At 52.5% G+C, this 25,732-nt stretch overlaps 8 protein-coding genes across 8 annotated transcripts; 4 read left to right on the plus strand and 4 right to left on the minus strand.

Annotated features, from left to right (window-relative positions):
* Positions 1-4,265: 4,265 nt before the first annotated feature.
* On the minus strand, positions 4,266-5,421 carry LAESUDRAFT_651676 (uncharacterized protein; the record flags this gene model as incomplete). The annotated part of the gene is made up of 3 exons (XM_040904311.1): positions 4,266-4,781; positions 4,836-5,170; positions 5,223-5,421. 3 exons carry the CDS (start codon positions 5,419-5,421, stop codon positions 4,266-4,268), a joined length of 1,050 nt encoding a protein of 349 aa, XP_040764983.1.
* A 1,301-nt stretch (positions 5,422-6,722) lies between these two features.
* On the plus strand, positions 6,723-9,510 carry LAESUDRAFT_742987 (uncharacterized protein; the record flags this gene model as incomplete). The annotated part of the gene is made up of 7 exons (XM_040911226.1): positions 6,723-7,018; positions 7,067-7,212; positions 7,262-7,676; positions 7,727-7,964; positions 8,016-8,254; positions 8,320-9,354; positions 9,397-9,510. Exons 1-7 carry the CDS (start codon positions 6,779-6,781, stop codon positions 9,508-9,510), a joined length of 2,427 nt encoding a protein of 808 aa, XP_040764984.1. The 5' UTR covers positions 6,723-6,778.
* A 169-nt stretch (positions 9,511-9,679) lies between these two features.
* LAESUDRAFT_758651 (uncharacterized protein) lies at positions 9,680-12,276 on the minus strand (the record flags this gene model as incomplete). Its single annotated transcript, XM_040912478.1, has 14 exons — positions 9,680-9,866; positions 9,921-10,331; positions 10,387-10,514; positions 10,569-10,624; positions 10,682-10,723; positions 10,774-10,860; positions 10,918-11,202; positions 11,262-11,318; positions 11,380-11,461; positions 11,514-11,663; positions 11,723-11,776; positions 11,930-11,983; positions 12,039-12,102; positions 12,152-12,276. The coding sequence occupies 14 exons, from the start codon at positions 12,274-12,276 to the stop codon at positions 9,680-9,682; spliced, it is 1,782 nt and encodes a 593-aa protein (XP_040764985.1).
* Positions 12,277-13,812: 1,536 nt separating this feature from the next.
* On the minus strand, positions 13,813-16,355 carry LAESUDRAFT_120752 (glycosyltransferase family 1 protein). Its single transcript, XM_040901251.1, has 12 exons — positions 16,285-16,355; positions 16,110-16,221; positions 15,898-16,054; positions 15,674-15,839; positions 15,418-15,618; positions 15,285-15,365; positions 15,181-15,230; positions 14,895-15,126; positions 14,750-14,836; positions 14,563-14,682; positions 14,436-14,506; positions 13,813-14,344 (listed from the first exon to the last, which is right to left on the minus strand). Exons 2-12 carry the CDS (start codon positions 16,174-16,176, stop codon positions 13,999-14,001), a joined length of 1,578 nt encoding a protein of 525 aa, XP_040764986.1. The 5' UTR covers positions 16,177-16,221; positions 16,285-16,355; the 3' UTR covers positions 13,813-13,998.
* Positions 16,356-17,324: 969 nt separating this feature from the next.
* LAESUDRAFT_725152 (uncharacterized protein) lies at positions 17,325-18,631 on the plus strand. The gene is made up of 3 exons (XM_040908762.1): positions 17,325-17,518; positions 17,575-18,130; positions 18,201-18,631. The coding sequence occupies exons 1-3, from the start codon at positions 17,374-17,376 to the stop codon at positions 18,430-18,432; spliced, it is 933 nt and encodes a 310-aa protein (XP_040764987.1). The 5' UTR covers positions 17,325-17,373; the 3' UTR covers positions 18,433-18,631.
* Positions 18,632-18,740: 109 nt separating this feature from the next.
* LAESUDRAFT_812242 (uncharacterized protein) lies at positions 18,741-20,555 on the plus strand. The gene is made up of 2 exons (XM_040914387.1): positions 18,741-19,897; positions 19,959-20,555. The coding sequence occupies exons 1-2, from the start codon at positions 19,069-19,071 to the stop codon at positions 20,402-20,404; spliced, it is 1,275 nt and encodes a 424-aa protein (XP_040764988.1). The 5' UTR covers positions 18,741-19,068; the 3' UTR covers positions 20,405-20,555.
* Positions 20,556-21,243: 688 nt separating this feature from the next.
* Positions 21,244-21,990, plus strand: LAESUDRAFT_699057 (60S ribosomal protein L11; the record flags this gene model as incomplete). The annotated part of the gene is made up of 3 exons (XM_040906373.1): positions 21,244-21,313; positions 21,374-21,831; positions 21,890-21,990. The coding sequence occupies 3 exons, from the start codon at positions 21,244-21,246 to the stop codon at positions 21,896-21,898; spliced, it is 537 nt and encodes a 178-aa protein (XP_040764989.1). The 3' UTR covers positions 21,899-21,990.
* A 557-nt stretch (positions 21,991-22,547) lies between these two features.
* On the minus strand, positions 22,548-25,263 carry LAESUDRAFT_725157 (carnitine acetyl transferase). Its single transcript, XM_040908763.1, has 8 exons — positions 24,728-25,263; positions 24,645-24,669; positions 24,439-24,595; positions 24,213-24,386; positions 24,066-24,153; positions 23,190-24,015; positions 22,957-23,139; positions 22,548-22,864 (listed from the first exon to the last, which is right to left on the minus strand). Exons 1-8 carry the CDS (start codon positions 25,133-25,135, stop codon positions 22,716-22,718), a joined length of 2,010 nt encoding a protein of 669 aa, XP_040764990.1. The 5' UTR covers positions 25,136-25,263; the 3' UTR covers positions 22,548-22,715.
* Between the last annotated feature and the right edge of the window lie 469 nt (positions 25,264-25,732).

Consider the following 25,732-nt stretch of genomic DNA (forward strand, 5'->3'; position numbering starts at 1 on the left):
AATATCGGCAGTACTTCGAAGGACACCCTCATCCCGTTGAGATATGGTCGGATCACCTGAATCTTACCTATTTCCGACAAGCTCAGACATTGACCAGACGACAAGCTCGTTGGTCACTTTACCTTACCCGATTTAACTTCATTCTCCGTCACCGCCCCGGAAAGACGATGATGCGTGCCGATCCTCTGTCCAGGAGGCCAGATCATGAGAAGGGGGTGAGCAATGACAATTCCGGGCAAACTTTGCTTCAACCCGAATATTTTGCCATCCACGCGATCTCAGCCACTCATTCCTCCGAAGTTAATGATGCAAAACTTCTAGAAAGAGTGAAATCGGCACTAAAAGATGACGAAATGACCAAAGGTTACCAGCACCTATTAAAAACTGGCAAGCGAGAGTTCGGGAAAGACCTCCAAGAGTGGAACTTCGAGCGTGGGTTACTGCTACGAAGAGGAAAGGTCTACGTCCCGAAGGACTCTACGCTGCGGAATGAGCTGATCAAATTACATCATGACATTTCCACCGCCGGACACGCCGGACGATGGAAAACGCAAGAATTGATCAGCAGGAATTATTGGTGGCCAGGGCTTACCATTGATGTCAAGAAGTATGTTCAAGGCTGTGTGGCTTGTCAACGAAACAAAACAAGCAAACAAAAGCCGTATGGACTACTGCAACCTAATCCAGTACCACAAGGGCCTTGAGAAATGGTTACCTGTGACCTGATTACACAGCTACCGCCAAGCCCAGACCACAGGGGAGAAAAGAAGACTGCCATTCTGGTAGTCATCGACCGATTTACCAAACATGCTCACTACTATGCAGTAGATGACACGGTGACAGCATCGCAAGTAGCGTCGATTTTCTACAATGAAGTTTTCAAACTCCATGGAATTCCCAGGCAGATCATATCGGATCGAGGCACCCAGTTCTCAGCCAAATTATTCCAGGAGTTTTGTCAGAAACTTCACATTAAGTCGACGATGTCTACGGCTTATCACCCTGAAACGGATGGACAGACCGAACGAGTCAATCAGATTCTGGAGCAATATCTGCGTATGTACTGCAACTATCGACAAACTGACTGGGCCACATTACTGCCCACGGCGGAATTTGCATACAACAACCAAGCCTCAGAATCGACAGGTCTATCACCGTTCTTCATAGAGCATGGCCGACACCCCCGCATGGCACCCGATGTATTGGAAGGGATACAACATCCATCCCTGGAACACTTATTCCATAACCGCGACCAAGCACAGGAACAAGCACGTGCCGCTCTGTCATTAGCAGCAGAACGTATGAAATGGTATTTCGATCTTAAAAAGCAGGACGTCCCTTTCAAAGTAGGAGACGAAGTGCTTATTCGAGGGAAAGATCTCCATGTAAGAGTCAAAAGTCAGAAGCTGGCGACTCAAAACTATGGACCATTCAAGATCCTCGAAAAGATCGGAACCGTATCGTTCAAACTGCAATTACCAGCGGACATGAAGATACACCCTGTGTTCCACGCTTCAAAGCTAATTATGTTCCATCAAGACTCGATCCCTGGACGCATACCCCCCCCTAACCCTCCAGTCATCATCGACGGAGAGGAAGAATGGGACGTAGAGGAAATCCTTGATTCGAGAATCAGGTATAACAAAACTCAGTATCTTGTCAAGTGGTTAGACTATGACCATAGCGATAATACTTGGGAACCACTGGAGAACCTCACACATGTCAAAGACAAAGTAGAGGAATTCCATAAGACACATCCAGACGCTCCAAGAGCTAAGCCGCGAACACGCAAAGCGCACAAAATTGCCCTGTCTGACCACCCTGATGAGTTCATGTTTTTCTTCCGCCTTCATCCAAATGCCCGAGCACCCTACAAGGGATCTCACGAAGCTGTAGGATGGGATGTCAAGTCAGTACAAGACTTGAACATTCCCCCACATTCCAGAATGCTCGTCGGCACCGGGTTGGCGGTTGACCCCCCAAAATGGACATACATTCGAGTAGCCCCCCGAAGTGGGCTAGCCCTCAAGGGAATTGATGTCGCAGCAGGGGTAGTGGACCCGGACTACACAGGGGAAATCAAGGTTCTGCTGGTAAACACAACCAGCGAACCATTTGAGGTCAAGACAGGCGACCGTATCGCTCAGTTCATATGCGAACGCTACGCCCCAGGAATCATTTCAGAGGCAGATAGTTCGCTCGCAAAACGAACCATACGTGGCGCCAGAGGCTTTGGCTCATCAGGACGATGAACCTTGAGAAGGGGGTGATGTCACGGTTTTACCTGACAAGTCATTAAAGGAACAAATGCTATTAAGAAGCATATCATTTTTAATCATTTCTCGTCGCACAAGAAGTCACGTGACCTAAAGAGATAAGATAACGAGGCATCTAGTCACATGACCTCAGATCTCCCTCGGCATTGTCACGTGACACCGAGCTCCTCGGCATGGCGTCATATGTCGCAATCGCCATGACGCCATATTGCGTGCTCAAGAGGAGCTCCGTCTCCGTGGGTTATTATTAGGCAGCCAATCAGGATAATTGGGACATGTCATACGATTGCAGCACTGACCAGTAGGGTAGCGTGTGACTCGCTTAGGTAGTACTGTACAGTAGCATAGCAATCATGTATATAAGGACCAGCGAGACGAGGAGGAGACCTCAGTCTTATTCTCCTTCGTCCACCACTACCATCACAGAGGGGTCTTACCAGACACTCTCAGTGTGCTATACATTCTATCGCATCCTCACTTGTGTGACAGCGCCTCTACCCTCGCCAGTAAGTCTTGCTCTGCGAACAGCTACCAGGCCTCGTCAGCGGGCACGTCGTATCGCCACAGCTCGTCGCTGTTGGCTCTTAGCCAGGAGGCCCTCAAGGGGACTCTACATTTGGTTGTCTATCCTTGTCATCGGCGTGCCGTGACAGTATCTAGAGTGAACATCTAATTGGATGCTTTCTGAAAAGATTTTCAGCTGTCATTTTACCTGATTCCTGCGGTTTACTATAAGGTGGTAGGGCCGGTGCCGGCAGCGCCCGCTACGACGAGCGCAGTTACTTTGCTAACCGGCGCTTCATGCGTTTCAAGCACCGGAATCGAGTAACACCGCCTGTCGTGTAATAAGATTTGGTCCGTGGTTTATCTTTTGGAGAGATGTGGCATGAACAGGTTTGTTACTTTTTCAAATCATTTCGTTTGTCAGTCATCGTCCTAGAATTCGAATTGTGTGCGTGCCAATCCCCATAATGGGCAGCTAGTTCGGTCACTTTGCAGTAGTAGAGGAGCTCGAATACGATGTGGAAACAGAGGTACGTAAATCGACTACATGATCCCGTGAAGACGTTCATCGTGCCGCAGAACTTGAACGTGACAGCTCGCGACAGGCACTCACCGCAGACATGAAGCGATTTGTGCGCGTGGCAAATGCTTAGCAAATGTGGACAGGTTTTTTGCCTTTGCGATGTCGATTTGCTATGGTTCCTTCCCACGTTCCACATTAAGTATTTGCATATAATATTGTAAAGGTGAGGATTTAAAATTGTTTATTTAGAAAACATTTTTAAACTCACAAGATACATTTAAAATTTGATCACTCGGTATAAAATACCCAGTAGCAAATGAAGGTTCTTTGAAACCTCTCAGCTCTCCGAGATCAGTGCCACTAGATATTGCACCATAGTAACACCTTCATTTGCTGCTGGGCACATGATGCTTTTGAATTCAAAAAAAGTGTGATTACATTTGCCACCGATCAAATTTTAAATGTATCTTGCGAGTTTAAAAATGTTTTCTAAATAAACAATTTTAAATCTTCACCTTTACAATATTATATGCAAATACTTAATGTGGAACGTGGGAAGGAACCATAGCAAATCGAGATCACAAAGGCAAAAAACCTGTCCACATTTGCTAAGCATTTGCCACGTGCGCAAATCGCTTCATGTCTGCGGTGCACTGTGGCGACGGTCATACAGACGCATAGGTAAAGAGATCACGAGACATGACGAGCAATGGAGCGATCACTTCAGGGCAGACGTGTGCTGCCGATCGCTAATTTTCGCGGAGAGCCTTGTGAGCTTCAAATCGACAAGACCCACTACTGTCGTAGCGGGAATGACACTTATCGCATACATCATGACTATCTTTACAATGGGATTGAACTTATTGCTTCAGGATAAATGCTTCAAGAAGAAAACGAAACCTATCTAGCAATCAATCCGTTCGTGCTGTACACGCTGCCACTTATCGCGTGCAATATTCTCCCTACAGGCCTCCTCGCGGGGCATACGGAGCTGGGCGTGCGGATGCAACGCCGCCAGCCTCAAGTCGGCCAATCAAAGCAGTCTCGATAGCCTTGGTACCGGCCTCAATCATCGTCTCGAGCTGCTTATGGCCCGCCTCCACAAGCGCTTCAAACTGTCCCATAAGCCCTCCCGTCCTCATCAGAACAGGCGCAATGTCCACGCCGCTGAGCCCAATGGTGATCTTGCCATGGCGCGTCCTGATGACGCAGTAATCGGTGCCCGCAGAAGGCGCACCGTACTGGCTGGGAGGGTTGGCGGGACGCTCTGGGGAGGAGACAGCGACGAGCAAGTCGCGTTCGGAAGAGCGCACGACGCATGCGCGTTCGGCGAAGGCGGGCAGGAAGTGCACGCCCCTGGAGCCGTTACGGGTGTGCAGAGCGATGGCGCCGTTGAAGGTGGGCGGCAGGAAGACGGTGATGCTGCCCGAACGAGTGGAAACGTCCAAGTCCACGGCACGACCGAGTTGGACTTCGAACTGCGAGAATACAATGAGACCATGTGGGATAAGAATATTGAAAGGAGTACTCACGAGGTTCACGTTGATGCGGCCGTGGCGACTGGACAACATAACCCTCCCGCACACCGTCGTTTCCTGGCCATTGACGATACGACCGGTGCCGGAATCCGCAATTGCCAGATCGATGTTGATTGCACCGTTGCGGGATCTGAGCGCTGCGTTGACCTCACAACGCCTGGCGGGGTCCTTCTCATCGACATTTGGAATGGTGCCGAAAGCATCGCGCAAGTGGCGCGCATGATCGCGTTCGATGGAGCGATCCCGCTTGTGGGCCTTGCGTTTATCGCGGCAGGCAAATATGCCCTCAAAGGGAGAAGCAGAAAGCAAAGGATCAACGAGGTATGTCCCTGGACCGTACTCATGAGCCTCGAGCGCCAAAATGATTACCAAAATGCATACCGGAAATTGCGTCGTTCCGGGAAAACAGCGACAGGTAGTTCACGCACTGCTTGGTCGTAGGCCTGAATACAGGTAGAGGCCGAGGGGGAGGTGAAAGTGGAGGCGGAGAAGGAGCCGCCGCAGAGGGAGCACCCGATGACTCGGCTCTGGTACCGTCGTAAGGAGGCGGTGCATCAACCCGCTGCACCACCGTTAGCATTTGAGTGCGACTATTCGTACTACAACGAACCTGGGCCTGATTAGTTGAGAATGGCTGAGTCTTCTCGGCGGGGGAGAAGGTATGATCGTAAAGTAGCATCGTTCTGAAGTTCGACGAGAAGGAGAAACTGCCCACAGATGGGACGCTAGAAAGTGGAAACACTAAGGATGGCGATGGGGCCGTCCGCTGATATTATATATGTGCATGAATAGGGGGCTGTGGCGCATCGAGCGCAGTCCAGACATCCTAGCAGCGTGATGTTCCAAATTTAAACAAGAGGATCGAACTGGGCTGTGGGGATGCTTCTGTGCCTGTCCAGAGACAATGGAGGCGATGCGCCGCAGCGGAGAGTGCTGGCGTTGGCGATGGCGTTGGCGTTGGCGAAGAACTTCGGCGCGCACGTGTGGGAACAACGCCCGCATTTGGACACAATGTGGCGGACAACGTCCAATCAGATCGCAAAGTTAAATGGCTCGTATCAAGCGCATGGGAACATTTCGTGCACTCGGGTAAAATCACCATGTTGCTAATCACATCACGGCGACCATGATTGTACTAGTGGCACAGGTTTGTGTGTACTATCGCAGCACATTTCCGTCAACCAGGAGATTACGAATCGAATAATCGATGTCTGTCCTCGAAGAAACCATGCAACAGTTGTCCATAGACGAGTCCGTCACAGATGACTGGCTTACGAAAGAACTCGCGAATTCGAAGATAGTGTCCGCAGCGCAGAATCTGGAATGTTGGAAACGGGCCTCACGTCGCACACTGGACAGCAAGCCGCAGTACCTATATGGTGACATGTGCGCCCTCCTGATACATGGAGAATGTGCCGAATCCGCGGGCCGGTTGAGCGATAGAGTCCGACACGAAGCTAGGGTCTGTTCCATTCAGATGTTTTGCAAATGCATTCTGTAGTAGCATCAAATAGCATAAACGAACGATTGCAACAGTTTTCGTGTCGGCGATGAGATAGGCATCGTAACAATTCCGATCTCGGAGTATTGAGACTGATGCGGTTTCATGACTCCGGAGTTCGCCAGCTGTGAATTGATCCAATCACAGGCAGATGAGTGTAGAGCATCTGCTGTTAATCTATTGGATCCCGGGCCACAGAGAACATCAAAGCACGTCGTGCAGAATTCCGATGAGAGTGGAGGCGAATGCGGAGACGAAAGCAGTCCGGGACGCTGCACAGCTGATCACGGTGGAACACGGATATAAGCGCTGGGCACGTGCGAAATGCGTGACCGCGTCGAGGCGCAGTTCAGTTGGGAGCACGAGTCAAACTCGCCCACCTCTTCTCTGCACGGGCTCTGTACGCCATTCCAGGTGCCGGTCACATACGGATAGGATGGACACAACACCAAAGAGATTGGTACACTGGGCTTTGGATATTTCTTTCTCTGGTCTCGGTTCTCCTTTCTCGGAAGGCACTTCAACCGAGTTCACATCCACTTCAAGTCTACAATACGCGAATTCGCAACTGATCGCCCATGGCTTCACCGATATTGAATTGTCTCTTGACGGGCTGGGGACAAAAGATGCTGAGAGGGTGGTAAAGTGTTTGTTCAGCATGTTGAGTCAGCGAGTCGTGAGTTCTCTCCTCTGGTATTCATGTCAATTTCCCCATGCCGAATAGGACGACATGTCACGCACAGAAGAGCTGACCACGAAACTGCGTACATTGTCCTATGACCATGAGCGCATGGTGTCGAAATACCGAGTTGCTGAGGAGAGGGCTGCCAATGCTGAGAGGGAGATGAATGTGCACAAGTCGCGTCTGGGGTATGTTTCATGTGCATATCTTCCGGACATGCGCCTGAGTGCACTTCAGAGCCGCAACCCGAAGTCTGCAGGCTGCAGAGAACGCTCACAGGCAGACCACTGCGGAGCTTCAACGAACGCGAACCGCCTTACAGGCGTTGCGAACAGCCCATCAAACTGAGATAAAGAAGCTAGAGAAAGAGAAGGAGCGAATGACGGACCGATGGAGCAAAGTATGCGACACCCAGGTCAAACTCGGGTCTACAAGCAGCAGCTTGCGCTGTGCAAACACAGATGTTGTCGAGGCGTCTGACATTCAACCGCGGGGCAAGACTCAGGGATTCCTCGATATTGCCTTGGAGCAAACCGAGCAAGCAAGGAGGGATCTGTTCGAGAGAAACAGGAAGCTCCGAGGTCTGATTCTTTCGGCTGCGAACGACCTGCAGGGTATGATCCACGCTGCACGGAATGACGGCCGTGAGGAGGTGCGCTGATCACACGCATTCCACGCTGCATCGAGTTGACCAGTCCTCAGCCTGCTCCACTCACGTCTGCCACACTCTTCCCACTATCTCCCACCAAGACTGCTAGCGATAAGCTTTCCTCCCTGCTGACTTCTGTCAGAGAAATCATCGGACGCCTGTCCAATCCAAACCCAGATACTCTCACACCGCATACATTGTCCAGTTCTCAGGTTACAAATACGAAGCCACAAGACGCCTCGGAGATTGATCGTTTGCAGGCGGTAATTGAGACTCTTCGGAAGGAACTTGGTGCGCATCTTCTTCGGTTCCTATGGCATAACTGGATATCTTGTCCCACAGAAGAAGCACAGAAACAGGCTTCGACGTATGCTGCGCAGACGCAGGCCTTATTTGATCGGTTCGCTGAGGAAGAAAAGCCACAAGGTGATGTTGGCGAGATGAGTGTGGACCTGATGACAGCGCCTGCGCGGGACGAAGAGAAGCGGCGCCTGGATACACGTTTCAAAGAGCTGGAACAGGAACGGCAGAAGTTCACAGAGGCTGCGGTCAGACTTGGGCGAGAGAAAGCAGCATTGGAGGTAATTAACGCGTGTGTATGGATATCTGAGGATCCGCTCTAATGGTTGTGGTCGTGCGTTCACAGGCGGAACGCCTCACGTTTTTGGAAGAGAAACGCGCATGGCAAGTCCAAGTAATGTTGACCGACCTTCCGCCGACTCCTGTCCCACCAGCTGTGGAAACAGTACCGTCGCAGGAAGAAGGACAGGAGCATGCGGTACGCAGCCCTCCGCGGAAGTTGAAAGCAACCAGTATACCTTCCGGCAGAATTGGCGCGAGAAAGCCTCGTTCATCAAGGCGGTCTTCTGGGTTTGGACTCGGACTCGGACCTGTATCCTCGAAGAGAATCGTCCCGCCCTTCGAGACAGAGGTCATACCCTCTCCTAAGGTCCAGCCACCAGCGTTCGTGCTCCCACCGCCATCTCCTGCAGCGTCATTGCCCACGAACAGTGGCGTTTCATCCTCCTTGATTCCTCTCCCGACACAGGCCGAACAGACAGAGCCGTCTCAATCTGCGACATCCACTACGACGTCGAACAATCAGATTAATGCTGCATATACACAACCATCGTCGACTTCAGCACAAGCACCGCAGAGCTCATCACAAGCGAGCGCAGGTCCATCCTCCGCTCCAGCCCCGAAAACACCAGAGACCCGGCGGCCATTCCCCATGGCGAAGCCTCTCGCTGCTGCGCACATGATCCACGCCTATTCTCCCGTTAAGCCCAGTCCGCTCAGCAGGATCCTAATGCTCGCAAAATCGCCAGACAGCCCTGAGAGTGACAGTGGCAAACTGAATGCCCTGCAGGAGAGCGATAGTGACTTCTCGCCCACTCCGATGCCTATTGCGGCTGCGCCGCTCGCACGGGCACCAATTCAAAGCCTCGCGGAGCTCGGAGCCTTGGAGGATCCTGATGAGAATCCGCTGCTGGACAAGACGCCGGATGCCAAGGGTGTGAAACCACGGGCATCTCAATTCCAGACCAGGTTAACTGCGAAACAGAAAGGCAAGGGTCGGGCAGAGCCCCTCGTTCACTCTCGGTCCCGTCCTGCAGTTGCTTTGGAAAGGGAGAATATTAAGCGGGCTAAACTGATCTCTGCATCCACGGCGAATCGCTCAGTGGCTGACGGAGCCAGAGCCACTATCAAACCGGCGCCTAAGCCGTTTGCTCGGACCAAAGCGGCTAGTAAGCTGCCTGGGGTTAAAGGCGGTGCAAGGCGCGTTCCCATAGGCAGCGCGGAAGCTGCACCCACGGGGCCAACGTGGAAAGGCTGAAGCGTCAGTCTCATGACCTGTTGGATTACAGCAGCCATTCTTGCTCGGGCCATTACGAATATATACTTGCTGTTGCGATATCAAGCGCTAATCTCGAAATGCGAGCATCACTCCGAGTGAGGGGAATCAATCAACATTGTAAAGTACAGCTGCCATGGCAGTTGTTCTATTAGGGCGAGGAGATCATGAATGAGGCGAAGTAGTTGTCGATGTCCTGGAGGCCATTGAGGGGAGCGACCATGCCGATATACCCATCCGGCCGCACCACGACAATCGCTCCGGAAGGATGAATGCCGTAGGCTTCGTATCCTCCACCTCCACTTCGCTTGTACATATCGCCGTCGTCGAGGAGGAATCTGCGAGAATTTATGAAGCGGCGGCAATGGTTACGAACGACCGCATATACGCACTTGGACCAGTGAGATCTGAGGATCTCCGGTACATCGGTGTAATTTGATTGTCGCTTCTTTGCAGAACTGATTGACAGGATGTCGAAAACGGCGCCGCTGCGTCCGTGCCCAAAACGATTCAAGAACCTCTCGGGCTCGGCCAACTCCTTTGCTAGCGATCTGATGGACTTGAGCTGCGTCTTGTCAGTGGTATCTCCAGTGAACACAAGGACTTTGAAACGCATGTCCGATGGCAGTAGATCTTGCATCTCAACCGGCTGGAAGTTCGCGGCATGAATGAAGACGTGAGGAAGCACACGCTGTCCGATGATGAGGTTGCTCGCGAACGATTGATGCTTGGTATTGACGATGGCTGATGGTTGGTAATGAACGCCAATGCCACTCGTGAAAGCACCGAATGCCTGGAACGCCCTGCGAGGAGACGTGTATGAGACATTGATGCGAGGGTTGAAGGAAAAGGTCTCACTCCAGGAATTCCTCGTGCGAGACACCATCTTCGTTATCTTCAGTGCGTGGCTTTCCTGAGAACAAAGTGGCGAACTTTTTGTCGAAGTTGATCAGATCTTGCGCATACTTCCGACGTTCAAACTCGTACTGCGATGTCCGATTGTTGATGTAATCCCGGGAGCAGAAAGTTGAGAGGCTTACGGTTTTTAGAAGAGAAATGTCAGCACAGCCTCGCAGGACATGTGCAAGCTTCCATGCTGCCAGTTTTGATCGTCGGTGGACGTGATTTCTACTTAAGGTGGTTCCACACTCACCGAGATTGTGTGTGTCATTCATGCTAGCGTTCATCCCTTGACCTGAGGAATACTATTACTTCGACCCGGAATGTATGCGCGATGTATCGTACCTGCTTTGGGCGAATGTGTATGGCACGCGTCTCCAGCAATGAGAACGCGTTCGTGAACAGAGTATCTATCCGCAACTCGCTGGCCGACTGAATGCAAAACACCCTATGATTAGCAGCCATCATCATAATCATTGCAGGACGTACTGATGTAGAGCGTCCACCAATCGATCTCATGAGACGCCGATATGGTGTAAGGATACAGCGACTTGTTCGCTACTTCTAGAATATTGTCTGGTCCCATCTTGCTCCTGTCAACTCTGCCCTTCGCGTCGACAACATCCTTATCTGAAAGCTGGGTGTACAGGCGGACTTTGTCTCCCTCTCGAGGAATGACCATGCACGACCCATTGTGAGAGTGTATTGCACAGCGGTTCCGAATGTCCGGGAAGTCAGTCTCCGGGATAAGATCTACGACACCCCATATATAATCTGATAAGATAACGCGGTTTGAGCGATTGAAACGATCTGAGTGAGCGATGGATACATACCTGTCTGTTCACCCTCCATCGTTATGTCGAACTGTTTGCGGATCCACGAATGTGCGCCTGGGAAATGTGTTCGTTATTCAGCCGTTTATCACCTGGGAGTTTGACCTGCAAAGCTTACCATCACAACCGATCACGAACTTGGCATAGACGACTTCAGTATCCGGTTTCCCGTCTTCAACATCGAGATGTTTCAAGACCACCTGCGCAGCGGCTCAGCATTGGTTCGAAATAATGGGATAAAAGATATCTTACCCTTGCGGGATGCGATGTTGGGTCTTTGAGAACAGCTTCATCATCTGACAACTCGATGAATGTCGGTATGATTGGTCTTTCTACTTCGACGCCCTTCGATGCCATCGAGTCCATGAAAATCTGCTCTATTGCACCTTGATGGAGAGCCATCTATGAATTGCGCGCCATGCTAAATCCAATTGATCGACACACATATGGTCGCTGCATACCTCGAATGGGTATCGTGCAGTGGGCGCCGTAACATCGGATGCGCGATCCGTACACTGATTGAAATGGAAGGATGATGAGAATAGACACCAGAGGCTAGTGTTATCTAACTCGCCTCGATACCACCGGATGGGCTGGGATTATAGAAAGCCTGCAACGAGAATGTTCCAACGTTAGATCTACTTGAGAAAGTGGGCCGGCTACCCTACCGCCACATGCACTTGCACCGCCTCTTTGAAGAGGCGATCAGCGAGGCCATAACTCTGTTGACGGAAGTTGAGTATCGGTGAAGAGCACTGACTGTTCGCATCAGCGCACCTGGAAGACCTCGATAATCCTTGGCTGTATACCATCTGCTTGTCCAGCTTTGACCTTCGCGGGACTGAACGCTGTCACTAAGGGTATGTACAAAAGAAACAATGGCCCCTTACCGTCGGTCAACTATTCGTACGTTGACACCAGCATGAGACAGCGCCATGGCACACATCAACCCAGCAGGGCCTGCACCAATAACCAGTACATCAACGTTGCTTTCTTGCGTAAGGGAGATGGGCATGGTGGGCAGATAACGTTGAAGAAGTTGAGCTATCTAGTGCGACATTTATATTTGCTGAGCGACCCGTAATGTGGGGTAGTGACAGTGTCACTGGTGATGAGAACCAGGCAGCAGACGTGCGAAGGGGCAACATTCTGATCGAACAGCGAGCGCCGACGGCGACTGTAATTGGTTTTGCTGCTAAAGTCTTCGCACGAAAGGAAGTTTTCCTCCTCGCTTGAGACCGAGGGAGAAATGTACCCGATGAGAGGGAGGGAAAGAGATCAGCCTCAGCTTCCGTTAGACCCGTGGAAGATCACCTTACAATTCGGGAAGTACGACAACGACTGCAATCGGATGTACCTCTGCCGTTTGCGGAGGCGTTGGGGGGTTTTGCCATTCGCGACGAGCGTACTGCAGAAGCGATGATATGAGATTTCCAACAGATGTTGAGGACGGCGTTATCAAATATTTTGTTGACAGATCATCAGGGAAGCAGGGATGTTCCATCAGAGTTGATGACAGTTATAGTATGTTCTCGACCGTCTGCATGGTGGATTGACGCAATTGAAGGATCGGTATGGCGATTATTAACCCAACATGCGAGCAAAGCAGACCCACATCTGCAGCCTGCAATGACGAGCTGTCCTTGTTCACCATGTGTGTAGAATGGATTCACACGATGCACCATCGCAACTTCGACATAGACCACATGCACAGGTTCGTGCGAATTTCCTAGATCGGTATGGCCTGCTCAAGAACATAGGGGCCGCGCAATGCGGGACTATATTCAACTGTCAAACGTGGACGAACAAGGGAAGTACACACCGCAGTACATACCGTGGTGCAGGGTCAACCACGCGACGATCAAGTCCCCTTCCACTGCAATTGTCCGTCGGTTACCGTCGGCCAACTGGTGTCGCCGAGATTGCCTGCGAACTGTAACAAGCTAAAAGGCCGTCAGTAATTGACGACTCAGTGATCACTTTATACTTACGTTGGTCGGCAACCTGCGTCACGGATATCGATATTGATCCAATGTTTGAAGCAATTCCCGCCTCGTGAGAGCGAATTGTAGCTAAAACACTGAGAGCGTAATCTGCAGACAGATTGTAAAGCACGATATATGGCTTGGCGGACGGCATGCAAGACAAGGCATGCCTAGATTGTAGCGGCAGTAGGTATCCAGCACCCCGAGAATTAGTAGTAGCAGGCCAAGTTGTGAGGCGCCGTCCCACGGTCACAATGCCAACCTTTCATCTACATCTGTCAATTCGACGGAGGTATCTGAAGAGCTTATCTCAATAGAACTCAAAGTACTATACTATATTTGCCTCAGAAAGGCACTGATTGAACAGTCGCGGCTGAGCAGTGAGCGCTGAGTAGCGGCGGCAGTTGCATTCTTGCTGTTATCACCCTCGATTGAGTTGCATGGAAGAGCCATCGAAAACAACCCTAGTCGTCGTACATAGAATCCGGCTTGATATCGTACGCCTTGTTGTCGCATGTAGGTACTCCCGAGGTTCGGGTCCAACTGCGAGTCCAACTTCCGAGGAGCCTAGGTTCAACATCTTATCTGATAATCATGGGCATGAAAAGATCATCTTATCTATCGGATCGGACGCTGTGATGTTTAGCGCTCGCTACTTTCTATTCAGACAGCATGAGAATATTGTCGTACAAAGATACATTTCTAACCAACACTGCCTCGTGCGACCATCCACACACTATTTGATCAACAAGTTATAAACAGCAAGATAAGCAATCCTTGCTATCCAACGAGTCGAGGAACGCGCCGATAGCTCGCCTCGACGGATCACGCTTCGATCGCGGCTGTCCCACCATCCTATGCCTCAGCTTCAACACATTCGCACGCTTGCGCTCGCCGTCTTCTCCGAACGCCCTCATCAGAACGTCCCGCGCTTCAGCACGAACAGCCTCGACGCTGCCCTCGGGCACCTTGCCCAGACGATGCACGAGCTTCAGCCCTGGTCCGTTGCGTATTTGGAAGAGCTCGTAGCCGATGTCGAGATTGCTGCTGATGTGAGCAGCGTTCAAAGGTTGGTCGAACGCGAATGGCCAGCATATCCTGCAATCGGGCAATCGGACAGACAGTGACGTAATTTCAAAAAGCCGCAGTCAGCTGGGTAAACATATACCTAACGGGCCGATGAACATACATTGGTATGCCTTCGCTGATCGATTCGACCACACTGCTCTGTCCGCCGTGCGTGATGAACCAGGCCGTTGCCTGCAATGCAATCACACTTTAGCATGCGAAGATCCAGATCACTCCGAAGCACCAACTGGGTGGCGTAAAATCAGTTGTTGAGGTGACCAGCGGGTCAGTATGGCATCTTCATATCCCTCGACCTTCTGTAAAATGCTGTCAGGGACGGACAAATAGGGTGACGCATGGTTCAGGATCTACGCATGGACAGACATTGAGGAATGTTAACGATGGTTGATGCATATGAAACGTAGATATCCGTACGAATGGTATTTCAAGCTCAATCATCACGTCTAAGAATGCTGACAGCTTGTCTTGCTCGAGCGGCCAATAAGTAGTTCCAAACGATATCTAAATGTTCAACTATGAGATAAGTATTAAAATCAGCAACATATCGGGAGAGACGTACATAAACGAGCGTACGCTCGCCACGCTTCTTCAATATCCCATTCATGAATTCCTGTATATGGATCGACTGCTCCTTCTGCTGTGAAGTTGCCTGTTCTCCGTGGGGAACCAGCGGCCCGCATGGAAAGACCTTGCGAGAGGATTCCGCGAACCAACCCTTTAAGGCTGCGACCGTCCCCGGCTCATAACACTCCGGCGTAGCGAGCAACATTCCGTCGCATTCATTTAATACACTGAATGCATCGTCAGTGAAAGCGAGCACCACGGTAATGTGGTGGATTGCTCACTCGTACGCACCCAGCATCGCTACTCCTATTTGAGCTTTGGAACCCAGGGTCTACCAGAGCTCAGCTCGTTCACGTAGTACAGTGTCACTGTGGAAAGGACCTACACGTTGTGGCTGGATTTCATGGTCGTACATGGGCGGCAATCCTGGTATGTACACGACGCAGCCGGTGTGACCTAGCGAAATCTGACCAATCGTCAGCGACACCCATGTGGAAGTTATAATTCGGCTATCGTACCTCGCCAGCAGCCTCCTCCACTTTGATCCCCGAGCGCTCTGCTTCGTACTCACTCCTAGCACGTAGATCGCCGATCCTTCCCACTTGCTTGGGTCCCCAGAAGCGGAACGCAACGGACGCAGAGCCGGCATGCCAAGCGAAGACTTTGAAATCCTTCTTGCCGACTCTGCGTGCATGTTCCATAGCGGTACGGCCATGGAACTGAAGAAGATCATGCTGTAGATTATGACACGCTTAGATGCGGCGAATAACTCACATCTACCACGAGAGCATCAGGCGCACGGACTGGACCATAGCTCACGTCAGTATGGATACACTGGACAGCCTCCTCCTTCGCAAGTTTCTCGAAGGCAGTTGCGAAGGAGTCCTCAAGTATGCTTCTATCTTGTGTATTCGCGCTGTTGTGTGTAAGAGAGATGACCCTATCGATCCCACGGTAGTTAAATAACATGCAGCGGTCCATTCGAAGAACACCCGGACCTGACTCGGTCAAGAAGGTGCCGCTCGTCCGCGTCAAAGGATCTGAGAAGCTCGTCGCGCACACGGTCATGGATTGTCGTAATTGTGAATAACGTCACATATATTGGTCGCGACTTCGCGAGACGGGCTGCGAGGTTGCACAACGGTCGTGTATGGCCTGAATGTCAAATGCTACTGTGAGGTGTTCGCGGAGAGCAGGAGAGTTTACCTACCCCATGCTTCGTATCCGAAGAGAACGACATGATGCTGCTTGGCATGCAGGCTCCAAGATATCCCCATCGCAGAGATGTGCTTGTGAGGACGGGCGATGTCGTTACAAGGACACTAACGAAGAACTTATTATATGCGGTGCTTAAGGCAACGACACATGGCCAGAGTGCTACCCACGGATTGATATCGCCTTGAGATTCAGTCGCGGCACAACGCAGGCAGTGCTCGTGCGTTCCACCTTCCTGCATCGAAGTCAAAGTGGTCTGACCTTCATGACATTTAGCAAAGCCAATCGGGGAGCCCTAGGGCAGACTTCGCACCATACAATTTATGAAGCTCCCAGAGATAGGAGAGGCGATCCACTGTGCACCTGCGACTAGTTCCATGATCGTCACAATCACCTCTCAAAGAGCGGACGGTACCGGCAAGCGGAAGATAACAACAGAGGGCCTGGGTATGTGCAATCGTCTGACATGCACGAGAAGCATGTTTTTCTCAGAGATACGACTCGGTCATTCGTGATTGAACTAAAGCATCGGGTAAGCTTCTTATCGACTACATCAACTCAAGTCAGAATTATAAGCTAATTAGCAAGCAGCAGTTGCTCACCAGCTTGCATGATTGCCTGCATACTTAAGTTATATCATGTAGCTGGCCATTGTCCTGAGATTGTGGCAACAGCACGTTACCAATAATACTCGCAGTTTTCTCATGGTCAGTGCTTCTGGCTCCACCTTGCGAAGTTCATCTCAACGGCATCTTCTCCAGATCAAAGCCTCGTGCGGTGCTAGGTGCTCGCCAGAGCTTCCGTCCGTGCGTAACTGTGCCTCACAAAGACCGCTGCTTCAAAGACGGTGATCAAGGGATTGAAGTCGCATCGGCAAACTTGCAGCGCGCACTGTTACAACTTACAACCAGCGCTTCCGCGACCACGTGCTGCTTCCGAGCGCACCCACTTGGGCGGGTCTCTGACTCGCCATGTGCTGCAATGTGCTGCAATGTCTGTCCTAGACAACGTTTGAACTGGTAAAGCCAGGAAGAACTGATCAAAGCAGCTGCTTAACTGGCTATGCGATGGCGGACGCAGCATCGCGGTCACGTGGAGAGTGATCTGAGGCCGGATCTGGGCACTGTAGGCTCCTAGGTTCCATGAACTCGAAAGGACGGGAATAGACACAATGTTGCCCACGAGGGCGTTGTACGCCCGCAATCCAACTTTTACCGCAACCACCATCATTGACAGCGGCATCGACCAACCTTGACCGAATGACATCTGCCGAACACTCGCAATTGCAACATCTCGCTCGCACGTTGTTGCGGGAAGGCCAGCATGTCGTGGTGCTCACTGCACAGGCAATCGCATCACTAGCATGGCTCTGGCCACTTAGGGGCATATATTTCTCAGTCACCCGTGAGTGTTCTTTGCGAAATACAGTGGCTGCAACTGATTTTGGCCAAACCAAACAGATCCAGCGGTCATCCTCTCCGCTCGCGGTGCAATCCTCAAAGCCCTGGTGTCCTCGGCAGTCGTTTTCGGCACCATGTTCTTCCTGACATTCTTCCCGCAACTGGCGATCGTCGCATTCATCACTGGCCCTCTCGCCCCAGTCATCGCCTTCATCCTCGTCGGAGCCGAGACCGCCGCGATTCTGGCACTCCTCGTGCGCCCCCTGTTCTTGGAACCAGCGCTCACGCAAGTTTTCGACACCACCTTGCGTGCGCGAGGACAGGGCGACCTCGTCAGAATAGGCAAGACGCGGGCTCCTGGCGCGGGTAAGAGCGCGGCCTCGAGCGTGGAAGGCGCATTGGTGAAGCCATTGCAGATACTCTCGAAGGACGGGCTGTTCAAATATCTGCTGACTCTGCCACTCAATTTCGTCCCGGCAGTGGGTACGGCATTGTTCCTGATGTATAACGGATACAACGAAGGACCTGGGTGGCACTCTCACTACTTTCAACTGAAGGGCTTCTCGAAGAACCAGCGTGCATCCTTCGTGGAACGTAGGCGGGCGCAATATACAGCGTGAGTGTTACATCGATATCTCTCTGAAAGTCATGCAAGGTGGATTTAGTCAATTTGGATGTGACGGCAGGTTTGGGACAGTTACGCTGCTGTTCAATCTCATCCCGCTTGTCGGATTGTTCTTCAGCTTCACAAATACTGTCGGCGCTGCCATGTGGGCTGCGCAGCTCGAGGAGCAAGCCAATATCATCGATGGTCCGCCGTCGCCGCAGTCCACCAAGACAACCAAACAAGCGGTGGAACAGACGGATAAAGGGAAGGAAGGAGCACCAGTAAATGCAGAATCCGCGAAGGCAAAGTGAAGTGGCGTTGATAGGTTACGCTAGTGCAGTTGAACCAATTTCGGACTTTTCAAAGCCACATTCGGCTTCCACAGCGCAGACGTTGTTGTGATGCAAAACTGCAGTTCATCCTTGTCTGAAATGCTTTAATGGGGAATAGCTAGGTAGCCGTGAAATAGGAGTAGTGTGACAAACGCGTCCGGTCACATTATACACGCGAACGCGTACCGCGGAGTCTAAAGACGCGTTGAGGCGGCGCTGGAAGAACGCGCCAAAATAGGAAAGAGAGTGGCCACTCCGAAGATGCGGCCCACCTGCCACTCCCACCACTCTCCCCCGTCAGTCAACGGCATATATTGAGACCGTGCTCGAACTACAAACAATATTTCGGCACATCGACACATCGACACATCGTAAGTCGTGAGCTACCGCCAGACAGACCGGTGGCTACCGGCAACCACTCGCTCCCATCCTCCCTTCATCGTAACCACTACATAATCCGACCTGGCATTTTCCAGCTTCATAGAGAGCTTGCAGGGCTGTCTTGAACTTAGAACACAACCGCACACGACACCACAAGAGTAAGCCGCCAGGTTGCCTTCAATCTTCATCATCTTCACCTCGCTGACTGGGATCTTCAGTTCCGCCGTAACTACCATGCAGGCCGAATATGTTCCCCCGCTACTCAGAATCCCACAGGAGATCCACAACGACATAATGGGCCACCTTCGCCATGATCGCAAAACACTGAAGCTCTGCAGCCAAGTCCACCGCGCATGGCTCCCAGGTGCACGGATGTACCTCTTCCAGACCATCTGCATCCGCTCGTCGCAGGACTGCCACGACTTTCAGAAACTGCTTGACGAGTCCTCGCTGCTCCCTGAAGTTGACTTAACAAACTTCGTCCGTCACATAATCTTCCAGGACCTGCCCTTCCGCAGCGTAGCAGTAAGCAGGTTGGCCAAGTCGTTCTGCAAACTGGCCAAAGTCGAGGTGGTGGAACTTCGCTACTGGCTTGATGAAGAGCTGCCAGCGGGATTGGTGCACGCATTGTCCGACTCCTTTCCGTACGCTACCTCCCTGATTTTGGATGAGGTAAAGTTTCGTGACATCAAACACTTGCTGTGGCTGCTCTGTGCCTTCCCTTGCCTTGCCAATATTCGCATCAAAGACACGGTTAGATCCCTGATAGCAGCCATACCGCCGATGCAACCTCCCAGTGAGGTTCATCATGCGGACCTCTTCGGGGCACAGGCAATCAGGATCATCAACGTAAGGTCACTTACCATTGAAAACTCGCCACTTGCGGCTGCGGTAGCATCATGGGTCTCGGAAGATCCCTTCAACTTGCAGCTGCAGTACCTCTCTTTGGCATGGAACCGTGGTGCCCAGCATTCCCAAGCACTGTCCAAACTGATGCGGGCAGCCGGAAGGTCACTCGAACACCTCAAGATCACATTCGATGGGATCGAGCAGGAAAATTTCAGTGAGTTCGCCCCTACCATGGTTATGCGATCCGGCACATGACAGCTCACCTTATAATATAGAAGATGTTGTTCGCAGCTTCGACCAACTGCACCTGACCCATCTCAGATCTCTTCACTTCACCAACATCTCCTTGACGTCCGGAATGCCGATAACTCAGCATCGGTGGATGAGCCGCCTCGTCGTCTGCGTTTGCCGAGAGTCAGAACACTTCCAGTGCATCAAGATCGACCTGCGACTCAAACTTCCAGATTGTAGCGACTTTTTTGGATACGATTGGGAGCAGATTAACCAGGACCTGGGGGAGCTGGCAAACAGGTTTCCTGGATCGTATGCGTGTGTGAACGTCATCGTGCCCGACGGAGACGTGTTCGTAGAGTCTGATGTCGCGCACATCAGCAGAGTGATATCCACTAGACTTTACAATCTGTCAGGCGCGGGGATGCGTTTCCGATATGGACGGCACGCAGTGTCGATGGAGACCGAATTGCTGATGAAAAAGAACTGAAGATGTTACACGGGCAGGAAGAGCCAGCATTGCACGCTTGATGGGATCAAAGAGAGGATCTTGGGGTGGAGACTAGAGAACACGCATGCGGTGGTCGGCCTAAGGAAAGTTGACCTAAGATTTTATTACATACATAAACAGAGAACACCGGTCCTTTATACAAGACTTACAATGCCAAACTCTAGCTGGATGGTTCAGACGTGGATTACTTCACCCACACATCTCCAAGCTCCGGGCGAGTGTGGTCACTGCGGTCACCGGTGGCTGACACTCCGCAGGTCACTCTTCTTCGCCACATTGGCAGGGTACACATGAGAGCACTAGATGAGCGCTGAGTGCAGAAAAACGACTGTCTTTCTCTACGAAAGGTGAACCTAGATGAGAGCCATCAAGAGAAGCAGCTGGAAGATGTGATCGCCTTGCAGCCACGTAGCAGGTAGAGGCGCCCAGTAGAGCACAAGGATCGCGTATCAAAATGAGCAAATATTCAGGGAGCACATTCCTTAGTTTGTTAGATATCTCGATTCATCAATGCATCATCCGTGCGCCTTGCTGATGCCAGAGAGCGCAACGGTCTGTACGAAGAGTTTGGCCCAGTTAAGACCGCGACGTGAGACGGCAGCGGGGTTGTCAAATTCGCGAGAAACGTCACGTGATTGGCTGTTTCGGCAGTTGCCGAAGAACGATACAGTCGTTCCCAAGCCACCGTTCTGAGACTTCGCAGGGCTAAGCAACGACTCCGAAGGCAGGACCAGCGGCCGCAAGGTACACTCACGACAAGATGGTGAGCGAAACTGTCACTTCTCCGTTCAACTGACCTTATGTGGGGGGCGGTGACGATGCAGGCCGACCAGAAGACCGCGCCCACCAACTCCATGAAGGAGCTCCACATTGACAAGCTCGTTATTAGTGCGTATCGTGACTTTGTGAGCCAGTGGCAGATTGCCCATGCTGTGGACATCTTTGCAGACATCTCCGTTGGCGAATCCGGTGATCGCTTGACGCGAGCGTCGAAGGTGCTCGAACAGCTCACCGGTCAAACACCCGTCACCTCGAAGGCTCGCTACACCGTGCGTACGTTCGGTATCCGTCGTAACGAAAAGATCGCGGCGCACGTCACCATCCGAGGGCCGAAGGCGGAGGAGATCCTCGAGCGCGGACTGAAGGTGAAGGAGTACGAGCTCCGGCGCAAGAACTTCTCGGAGACCGGCAACTTTGGGTTCGGTATTCAGGAGCACATCGATTTGGGTGCGCGGTACGACCCTAGCATCGGTATCTTCGGTATGGATTTCTACGTCGTGATGGGCCGGCCAGGCGCGCGTGTCGCGAGGCGGAAACAGAAGAAGGCGCGCATTGGCTTCGCGCACCGGGTGAAGAAGGAGGATACGATGGCGTGGTTCAAGCAGCGTTTCGATGGTATTATTTTGGTGCGTCTGCATCCTTCTGCACTGTCTGGCTTTAACTCACGCGCTGGTCGATGTGCAGGCGAAGTAATGGTTTTCGTACATTTCTCTCTGCCGCTGCATCTTCGCTATGACCCTTCGCTCGCTATGTATTGTACATGCATCCAAAACCCTCCCGCAACGCCCGGGTGACTACTATGACTTGGTTTGTTTGCATGATATCACATTGCGCCCCTTCAATGCAAGTACATCCATCTGTCGGCGAACTCTCGTTCGTCCACGGGACATGTTTCACAACTACACGGGATCGATGGCGATCAACGATGTGGCGCGGAGCACTCCAATGTCTTGAGCAGTCAATATACTGCGTTGGGCGATGCCCTCGACATCTAGTATGGTCTACACTGATATTTGTCCAGCCTTCTGTACCGGCAGGAGCCACTGTGCGCTAGAGAATCAGTACGAACTCCACATCAAGACCAAGTACCAGGGCTATGAAAATAAGAAGTACTATGCATCACCGAGATGGATATAGGTAGACCATCTGGCCAGGAGAAGCTTCGCTCATCGCCAGCTAAATTGCTACACAATGGTTTTCCATGCCAGCGTCGACGGCATGCATACAACAAGACAAGGTAGGATGAGATCTGTACACTGGTTAATGTCATCGTGCTGGCGTACCTTGTAGTGCAGGACCGTCATGCTCTCGAGATTTCAGCTCGTCGATCAGTCTCTTTTTAGTGAGTTGCTCAGTTTTTCGACGAAACCCCCTCTGCAAATCCCTATCGACACTAATACTCGGGATTCACGGCATTCAACCCAGTAATGTAAAGCATCAACTACACCAGGAGCTCGGTGGTATCCCATGAGGTATCCAGTACACACACATATATATAATACGCCCTTAATCACAACTTCGCCTTCACCGGCTCCGCCGCCTTCTCCTTCGCCAACACCGCGTGCAAATCAAACATATCCTGCGCCGCGCGCTTCAGCTCCTCACAAAACTCCTCGTTCGGCATCTCCACTTGTGAAGTGATCGTGTACTGCAGATAATCTGTCGAGCGATAGAAGGCGAGCAGTCAGCGTTCGAATGCTCTGGCGAGACACAAGGTGGGGACGGTGCGGGGAAGAGAAAAAGTGACTGACCGTCAAAGCCCGTCATGTACGCAACGCCGAAACCGTCCGGGACGACTTCTCCCCATCCATACGGGCCAAAATGCTTCGAGAAAATCGCAGACGTGCTCAGCACCCAATAACTCGAGCGCGCAACAACCGGATCGCTAAACAAAGCCGGGACAGCCTCGCCTTCCCTAACCGCCTTCTTCAAACCTACTCACAACGTCAGCTTCCTCTCATACCAGCGCAAGCCATCCGCTTACCGAGCAAATGACGATCAACCCCCAAGCCCTTCCCAGCCATCCTCGCCACCTGCCCATGCACCTCCACCGCCCTCCCAAACAGCTCCCCCCTCTCCTTCACACCCACCCTCTTATCATCCATACTCTCAACCCACTCATCCCCCTCACGCGACACGACCCTGATCGCCTCCGTCCGGCCCTTAAAGAACCTCCGCGTCGACGCCGCCTCGTACGTCCCGCCCCTCCGCTTCTCGCCCCGCGCGCGCAGCAACCGCGCATACGCGAGCTGCACGAGCATCTGCGCCCACGAGTCGGGCGACACGCCGAATTCCTTGATCTGCCGCTTGCCGTACGCCGTGCGCACGCAGTCCATGTTCTGTGTCGCGATCAGCCCGAACACATACCCAGCCGCGTAGATGATCCCCCTCCGCGTCTCCGCAGAGATGTGCCAGTCCAGCGGCGTGGGCGTCGCGGGAGGTGACGTAACGGACGGGAGCGCGGATGCGGAGGATGCGAACTCGGGCGCGGCGATCGTGTCCAGCACGCGGTCGCACAGCGCGACGGTCGGCGTGCCGTCCATGATAGAGTGCTCGCCGACAAAGCCCGCCTTACCGTCATCCGCGACGACAAACTGCAGCGGCTTGTCCATCCACCTATTGCGCATGCCGAGGTTCTCAGCCATAGGGACTCCATCGGCGGGCACGGTGACGGCGCCGTGCCAGAGCAGCCGGCTGTGCGCGATGAAGTCTGGTGCGCCCTCCGTGTCGAGGCAGAGGACGAACGCGGAGGAATGGATGGTGCGCAGGATGGACTCGTTGTGTGGGTCTGCGGCGAGCGCGTCGTATTGCTGTGGTGGATTGAGATCGGGCAGACAGCGTGAGTGTGATTGAGACGAACCTCGGTCCAGAAGTCGCGGTCGTGAGCCGTCAGAAGTCCTACTGCAGGGTACTCCTGTTTGGTGTTCTCGTAGATATGCTCGATCTGTCTTGCAATGAAGAAAGGTGAATCGCGCTGTTCGCATGCTTTAGCAGGACGAACACGTACTTGAGCAGTTCGTCTACGCTAAGCAACCGCCCGTCCTTCCATGGTTCAAGCTTCCAAACTCGGCCACGCCGGAGGACGACGACATGGCCAGAGTCCCCGCGATCCCCTTCGCGGGCGTAGCTCACGCTCCAGTCCGCGGGCTTTCCGGGCACGCGGCAGCAGTCGAACATCCACCTGCAATGAAGATTGAGAATCGAAGCTGGCCAGACTTGAGCGGCACATTTACCTGTACGTGTCCACGCAGATTGGACCCTCTTTGGTCGCTTCAGGCGGGAGTTGCCCCAGCTTGAACTGCTCTCGGAAGAGCATGGCGCTACGCACAAGTGAGGCAGCACGGTGTGCTGGAGTCTGAGGAAGGTGCGACGGATGTTCTCTGAAGCCATCTTGTGGAGATTGAGCTACGAGAGGATATATGGAGGGAGTGTGACATACAGTAGTAGGAGACGTTTATAGCGACCTGGTGGTGCAAAATCTGTCAGATGTGTCTACGCCGGAACGTTACATCGGCGGCTCACCGAGTCACGATACGTCAGATATCCGCCGTCGTCCCACCACTCCTCGAGCCAGTGCACCGTCGATGCACGTCTCGCCTCCAGCCTTTTCTGCAGCTCCCTCGCAGGCCCTGCAGCAAACTCGTCGATCTTCCTGACAGCCGCAGCGTACTCCTGCTCATTATATGCGATCGGACGCAGGCTCTCCTTCAGCTTCACCAGCGTCTCGTCAAGCGTCGGCACCGGCAGACGGGGCAGGTTCGCCTGGGCTGCAAAGGTGAGTCCCGGGAGCGGTGCGGGAGCGAGCTCCTTCCAGTTGTGCGGGCGAAGGCGCGTCGGTCGGGCACTGGACGCCATGGTACGTGCGCTGGCGAGGATGCGGGGATGCGCTGGAGCGACGACCACGGATCGAGGGAGGCGAGTGATGAGCATGAGGATGCGGGGTAGAACACGGAGAGTGCGGGGAACTTATAGCCTACCCCAGATGGACGGGAGAGGGAGGGAGGAGGAGGGGACCGGGAGTCGGGCATGGTCCCTTTCCGAGCGTCCTTGCCCTTGGCTATTCTGCACTGGCAAGAACCAACGATCGCACTTCGCAATTCCATGTGAAAACGCGGTCACATGAGACATATCGACGCCATCTGATCATTCTCAGCGAGTGCATCATTTTGCAAGAATATCGTGGCACAACTTGTAATACATCAGTGTTCTGCGTTGACTATCGACTCTCACAGTTGCCAAATTGGGACGCCGCTTCGCCAAATAAGGAAGCTTCAGTGGCGGCGGCGGCGGCTGCCGAGCTGTATCTGAAATACTCAAACTCCGCAACGACCACTTTTATCTGCTATTCTGTAAAGTTGATTTGGAACGTGCAACGGATCGACTGTGACTGCCAAACACGCCGACTTTGGTCTATCTCCCGGACAGCGTTCAGCATTGCGGCAACCGAATGCAGCTTTTGGCCTGGCGAATCTCTCTTACTGTATATGCTACATTGAGCGTATGCTTTCTGTCCGCTTAGAATAACAC

Source organism: Laetiporus sulphureus, assembly GCF_001632365.1.
Source record: "Laetiporus sulphureus 93-53 unplaced genomic scaffold LAESUscaffold_16, whole genome shotgun sequence".
In the NCBI taxonomy this organism is placed as follows: domain Eukaryota; kingdom Fungi; phylum Basidiomycota; class Agaricomycetes; order Polyporales; family Laetiporaceae; genus Laetiporus; species Laetiporus sulphureus.

What these genes read in the sequence shown, in the direction of transcription:
- LAESUDRAFT_120752 (XM_040901251.1), bottom strand. Translation starts at nt 16,176, where the DNA reads ATGGGGATATCTTGGAGCCTGCATGCCAAGCAGCATCATGTCGTTCTC. An exon ending in CTTCGGATACGAAGCATGGG is followed by an intron (nt 16,055 to 16,109) that starts GTAGGTAAACTC and finishes TTTGACATTCAG; the next exon opens with GCCATACACGACCGTTGTGC. An exon ending in TGGAGGAGGCTGCTGGCGAG is followed by an intron (nt 15,366 to 15,417) that starts GTACGATAGCCG and finishes ACGATTGGTCAG; the next exon opens with ATTTCGCTAGGTCACACCGG.
- LAESUDRAFT_725152 (XM_040908762.1), top strand. Translation starts at nt 17,374, where the DNA reads ATGACATCTGCCGAACACTCGCAATTGCAACATCTCGCTCGCACGTTG. An exon ending in CATATATTTCTCAGTCACCC is followed by an intron (nt 17,519 to 17,574) that starts GTGAGTGTTCTT and finishes CAAACCAAACAG; the next exon opens with ATCCAGCGGTCATCCTCTCC. An exon ending in AGGCGGGCGCAATATACAGC is followed by an intron (nt 18,131 to 18,200) that starts GTGAGTGTTACA and finishes ATGTGACGGCAG; the next exon opens with GTTTGGGACAGTTACGCTGC.
- LAESUDRAFT_812242 (XM_040914387.1), top strand. Translation starts at nt 19,069, where the DNA reads ATGCAGGCCGAATATGTTCCCCCGCTACTCAGAATCCCACAGGAGATC. An exon ending in GATCGAGCAGGAAAATTTCA is followed by an intron (nt 19,898 to 19,958) that starts GTGAGTTCGCCC and finishes CTTATAATATAG; the next exon opens with AAGATGTTGTTCGCAGCTTC.
- LAESUDRAFT_725157 (XM_040908763.1), bottom strand. Translation starts at nt 25,135, where the DNA reads ATGCTCATCACTCGCCTCCCTCGATCCGTGGTCGTCGCTCCAGCGCAT. An exon ending in ACCGCGACTTCTGGACCGAG is followed by an intron (nt 24,016 to 24,065) that starts GTTCGTCTCAAT and finishes AATCCACCACAG; the next exon opens with CAATACGACGCGCTCGCCGC. An exon ending in GGTTGATCGTCATTTGCTCG is followed by an intron (nt 23,140 to 23,189) that starts GTAAGCGGATGG and finishes CGTTGTGAGTAG; the next exon opens with GTTTGAAGAAGGCGGTTAGG.